The sequence below is a fragment of the Sorex fumeus genome, unplaced genomic scaffold (genome assembly GCF_029834395.1).
Source record: "Sorex fumeus unplaced genomic scaffold, SorFum_2.1 ptg000252l, whole genome shotgun sequence".
In the NCBI taxonomy this organism is placed as follows: Eukaryota; Metazoa; Chordata; class Mammalia; order Eulipotyphla; family Soricidae; genus Sorex; species Sorex fumeus.
In genome coordinates, this window is record NW_026606309.1 from 370,001 (window position 1) to 375,438 (window position 5,438).

The following is a 5,438-nucleotide window of genomic DNA, read 5'->3' on the forward strand; positions in this document are numbered from 1 at the left end:
AATGAATAAGAAAGTAACCGTTTTGGAAAAAGGTGGAGAAGAAGAAATAAGAAAGAAATAGAGCAGAAGCGGATAACACCAAAGAAAAAATGAAGAAATAAGAACCGGTCTAAAAAAATGATGTGAGTAACAAAAAAAGGCAGAACACGAAGAAAAAAACAAAAAAAGAGATCTGAAAAAAAGAAAAGAATAACTGAAATATGAAGAAGAAAGGAGAAGAAAACAATGCAAAGCAGAGAAGACCACAATCAAAAACTAATAAAGCAACCCAGAAAATGATGGAGAAAAATGTAAAGAAATATCAAAGAACCTGACAAGAATAATGAAAAACAGTCAGAAGAATGTGAGAGATAAAATTAGTGAAAAAAGAACTAGAATGAGAATGGAAAAGCATAAGAGAATGGCATGAGGATGAGAATACCTTCAAAAGGATGAGGAATAAGTAGATCATGGAGGAGAAGAACTGCAGAAGAAGAGACAGCAGAAAGAAAAAATAAAAACATAGTGGAATGAGTGAAGGGAAAGAAAACGAAAATAATTAAAACAAGGGAAAACTATGAAGATAGAAGAAACAAGGAGGAAGAAAAATAACAACAAATGGTGAAGTAGATGAAAAGAATCTGACGGTGATGAAGTAAATAAAGTATGCGGAGGTGGAGTTGGTGCTGACGTACAGAGGTTCAGTACATGGCGCAAAAATACAGGGCTGGAGTACTAGAGGGAGTAGCCAGAGAAGATAAAAAGAAAAACGAGCCGATGAAAATTTGATGAAGAAGAATGGCAGAAGAAAGAAGAAATCAAGAACAAGAAAACAATATCAGACAACAAAGAGAATAAGAAAATCTTAGGAACAGAGGACGAGGAATAAGATCAAGCAAAAGGATGAGGGATCTTTTGTGGGTGGAAGCCAAGGAGGAGGAAGTACTGAAGGATGAGAAGAGAAGGAGTCCGTGAAAAGGAACGAAAGGAAGAAAGGTAGATATAGCAAAATAAGAAGCAGAACCAGAAGTAGAACAAGACTTAGCAATGCAAGATGTGATAACAAGAATAAGAATGAAAAAGAACAAGAACATCTAGAAGGTGAATCAACAAAACAAGAACAACAAAGAAAATGAGAATAAGTAATGTGGAAGCACAGTAGTCTGCTCAGGTGATCTCGTGGGACTGCAAACAGACGTTATTGCTAGATGTACTTGCAGTACAATAAGGCATGCAGAACATGGTAACCGGATGATATCCATGAAAGAAAATACTGAAAATGTATCATATATTTTCATGTCTGAACACAGGCATACTTTGCTCTATAGTATACTTTACAAACATTTTAAACCCAGCTGTGTTCAAACATTCTTTATGCTACTTCATAGATCAGATTTGCATATGGTTCAAAGAGAAGGCTAAATCGGTTTAAAGTGTCTATTTTTTTTTTCTCTCAGGACATAAAAGCTCTGTGTTCAGTAGCAACAATGTAGTATGCTAAGAAACATACCTACCTCTTATTTAAGTTAAAGAGTCTGACTTGATGGCCTACCGAGTTCAGAGTTACCTCCATGAGAGGTTCTCTGGTACGACCACGGCACCAGAGGCACCATGACCTAATCCAGAGTCTTGCAGCTTGTGGCTGAGAAGTGAATGGACTATGCCTGAAACAACTGCTCCTTGCTTCCTGGAGAAGTAAAGGTTGTCTCCCCCTACCGACTTTCCCGCCCCTCCTCCTGGGCACTAAGGTGGTCTTCGCCTCAGAGCTTTTTGGAAAGCTAGGTATGAGCCAGCATTGATTGGGAAACTGCAGCCTCATGGGATGTGGATGGTACCAGCTGGTCCTTCACTCTCTACCGAGCTCAAAAGAGCCCTACCAGCGGCACTCAGGCGCAGCCTTACACCATCCGCACAGAAACCAATCTCATAACTATCTGGCTCTTGCAAAAAACCCTCCTTCATGCCCTAAAGAGCAGCTCTCCCGAACCACTATGGCACCAGACCCACAGAAACTAATCTCATTACTATCTGACTCTTGCAGAAATCCCTCCAGACTTAATTAGTAAAACATAAGAAATCTAAAATCCTAGAGTTCTCATAACCAGCTATAGAAAACACATTATTTCACAGTGCTTTTCATCAGTTCTGATTGTTGCAGAAGTTCTAATTCATCTTTGTCGGAATAATGAAGGTAATCAAAGGAGACAGAGAGTTAACTAGAAATCATCTACATCACAGGCATCGGGAGGGGTGGGAGGAGGGTTCTTTGGGGTTCTTGGTGGTGAAAAATAAGTACTGGTCAATGGAAGGGTGTTTGATCACTCTATGACTGAGAATAAAACCAGAAAATTGTGTTCCTTTTCCCACACTGATTAAATAAAGAAATATAAAAAATCAAATAAACTTAATTATTATCTTGAAAAAAAGTTAAAGAACGTGCCTTGATGAAAATAGGCATATGAATGTCACATTTTAATTATATAAATTCTAGATGTCCTAATCTGGAACTCACTGCATCGACTTCACCTATTGAAACATTTATTCTTCTATGAGTCCCCCTAATAATAGCCATTATCATCAGCTTCTATTTTTCCTCCTCCTGCTCCTCCTCCTCCTTCTCTTCTTCTTCTTCTTCTTCTTCTTCTTCTTCTTCTTCTTCTTCTTTCCTCTTTTTTCTTCTTCCTATTCTTCTCCATCTCGTTCTTTTTGTTTTTTTTTCTTTATCTACTGATCTTATTCTTAATTTTCTTCTTCTACTGCTAATTGTTCTAATTCTTGTTCCATTTCTCCTTTTTTTCTCCTTCTCTCCTTCTTCGCTTTGCTTCTCCTTCCCCTGGTTCTCCTCTTCCTTCCCATCCTTCAGCTTCTTATTCTCCTCCTTTTCCTTCTCCCTCCTCCCTTCTATTCCGTTTTCCCTTCCGTTTATATTTTTCCCTTCCATTTATCCTTCCCCTTACATTTCCTATTATCCTCCACTACTCTTCTTCCTTCCGTTCATCATTTTCTCTTCTAGTTCTTCTTCCTCTTCTTCTTCTTCTTACTCTTCATCTTCTTCCTCTTCTTCTCCTTCATCTTCTTCTTCCTTTTCTTCTTCTTCCTCTTCTTATTTCTCTTGATCTTCTTCTCGTTATACTTCGACTTCTTAATCTTCTTTTTCTTCCTCTTTTTCCTCTTCATGCTCTCCTTTCTTCATCTACGACTCCACCCTGAACTTTTTTTTCTTTCATCATCATACTGATTTTACGCCTCAACGTGTTCCCCTTTTCCTCTAGTGTCTACTACTTTTGCTGATTCATTAATTAAATTTTCCCCTCTAGTGTGTTTCATAATAAAAATTAAGAAAAAATGCGCTCTCACCTATATTTTCGTTGCTTCCAAATAATCTGCGTTCCAGTTTGCGACTTACCAAATAAAAGGATGACACGGAAATCAGGCTACAATACAGTGTCAATTATTTATTTATTGTGTGCTTTGGGCGAAGCAGTTTTCCTAGTTCTTAGTTATGGTGTATTCTGGGTTTCAAAGAACGATGCGGGTGATGCACGTATTTTGAAGTGTAGGCAACTGTAGTGTGTTCTCTGGAATGACACTGGAGTACTCGGTTGATGTTGTATTATGTAAGTCCATAGAGTTGGCTTGCGCATAAGTCATTGGTTTTGGTGTCTACCTTCGCAAGTCTGAGAGATCCAGCTTTCTGTCCAAGACCTGGAGCATGAACTGAGAAGCATGGGAAGAAACCCAGATGTTCTTCAACGTTTCACACTCCCTGATATTAGCCTGCTCCAGGTCGGCCTTAACACTGCAGCAGGTCAGGCTCTTGCATTCTTGCAGAACTAGCGGGTGGTACGAGGCCAGTTTTTTGACTCGTGCCATGACCTCCCTCGTGAAGGTGTCTGAATTGAACACCTGGGAGACCAAACCTTTATCGCATGCCTCCTTGGCAGTCAGCTTACGGCCACTGAGGAGCATTTCAGAGGCAGCCGTTCCTCCCATGATCATGGGAAAGGTCAGGCTGCAGCAGCCATCTGGGGTCTGGCCTTGGGTGGCATAAGGAGTCTGGAACCAAGCCTTGTCACTGGACCACACTATATCACAAAGGGCCAGAATGGACGCTCCTAAGCCCAAGGCAGGCCCATGAACTGCAGCCACGATGGGTTTCTGAAAGTGAATGAAATGATTCACAAAGTTTTTCAGGACTTCTGCAATCTTATCACTATTCCCGTCTGGGTCTACTCCTAGGCTCTTGCTCAAATAGACCAAATCCAGTCCCGCGCAGAAAGTATTGCCTACTGCGCCTAGCAGTACAAAGCGGCTGCCATCCTTAGCCGCACCTCTCAGGGCATGCTGCATTTGTGCCATGATTCCTGGGTTGAGGCAGTTGTTCTCTGAAGACCTGCTGAACAAGATCATATGGGTGAAATCCTCTTGCTTCCTGACTACTATATCTTGGTATGTGTGGCGACCTTCCTCCTGTCTCCAGCGGAAGCGAGACAGAGTTTCAAAAGCCTGCTTCCGGCTGTCAAACGCAGGTCTCTTGTGCCTCGAGCACTCCTTCGTTAGCCATGCCCGTCTCATGCTTTTCCCAGGGGCTGATGATGTGGACTTCCTTGGGGAATCTCTTCCTTCACCGAGTGTGGGCCTTAGGGGCTTCGACTCAATATCCAGGCTACAGATATGTGGCCCCTGCATGGAAAGACAAGGCCTACTTTCCCTTTCTGACAGCTCAGTGTTATGGACAAGTCGAGTAGGCATGGCTACCTTCTCTGCTGCGGCCACCGTGGCATCCTGGTCCTGAGCCAGCAGACCCACCTGGATCATGGAGCAGCCATGGCCCTGTTGTTCCCAGAGCTGATTCTTGGTCCTGATGCTCCGGGTCACAGGGGTCTTCGAAGCTGCTCTGACGCTGATGTCCCTCAATATCTGACTGCTCGCCAACAGTCCGGTGGTCGCAGTGTCCTGGCTGGGGCCATTCAACCCCACTTGAGGAGTGTCTGTGTGCAGGGAGTCGACGAGTTGTGTTTCAGGCCCACTCTGAGGCCAACTCGGGCCACATGCGGCACGTTGGTGGAGTCCTTCCGCCTGCCACAGTCTGAAGTCTTGAAGTGCTTCAGCACAGTCCACCAGATTCTCTTCTGCTCCCACGTGTCTGAATACCAGTCATAGCCTTTCCACTGCACCAGGTATTCTCGCTTTCCATTTAGCCCTTGCCTCTCACCCACGATCCTCTCCACCTCAAACAGTTGATCGCTCTCCATGCCGCTGATCACATTGAGAAGCTTTTGGTGCGAGGCAGCCACAGCCTCTCCTTCTATGACAACACTTCCGCTTCCTGTCTTTGCCAGGGCAGCTCTCAGAACCCTGATGCACAGGAAGCGGGGGGCGGGGGAGGGGGGCTCCCTGAGAGAATGTGGCTGCGTATGTGCGGGAGAGCTTCCATCAGTTTAGAATTCCAGAAGAAT

General features: G+C 43.4%; 1 protein-coding gene across 1 annotated transcript; it reads right to left on the minus strand.

Moving 5' to 3' along the window:
• Window positions 1-3,642: 3,642 nt before the first annotated feature.
• Window positions 3,643-4,425, minus strand: LOC130018295 (chromodomain Y-like protein). The gene has a single exon (XM_056109015.1). It carries the CDS (start codon window positions 4,387-4,389, stop codon window positions 3,643-3,645), a length of 747 nt encoding a protein of 248 aa, XP_055964990.1. The 5' UTR covers window positions 4,390-4,425.
• Window positions 4,426-5,438: the final 1,013 nt, after the last annotated feature.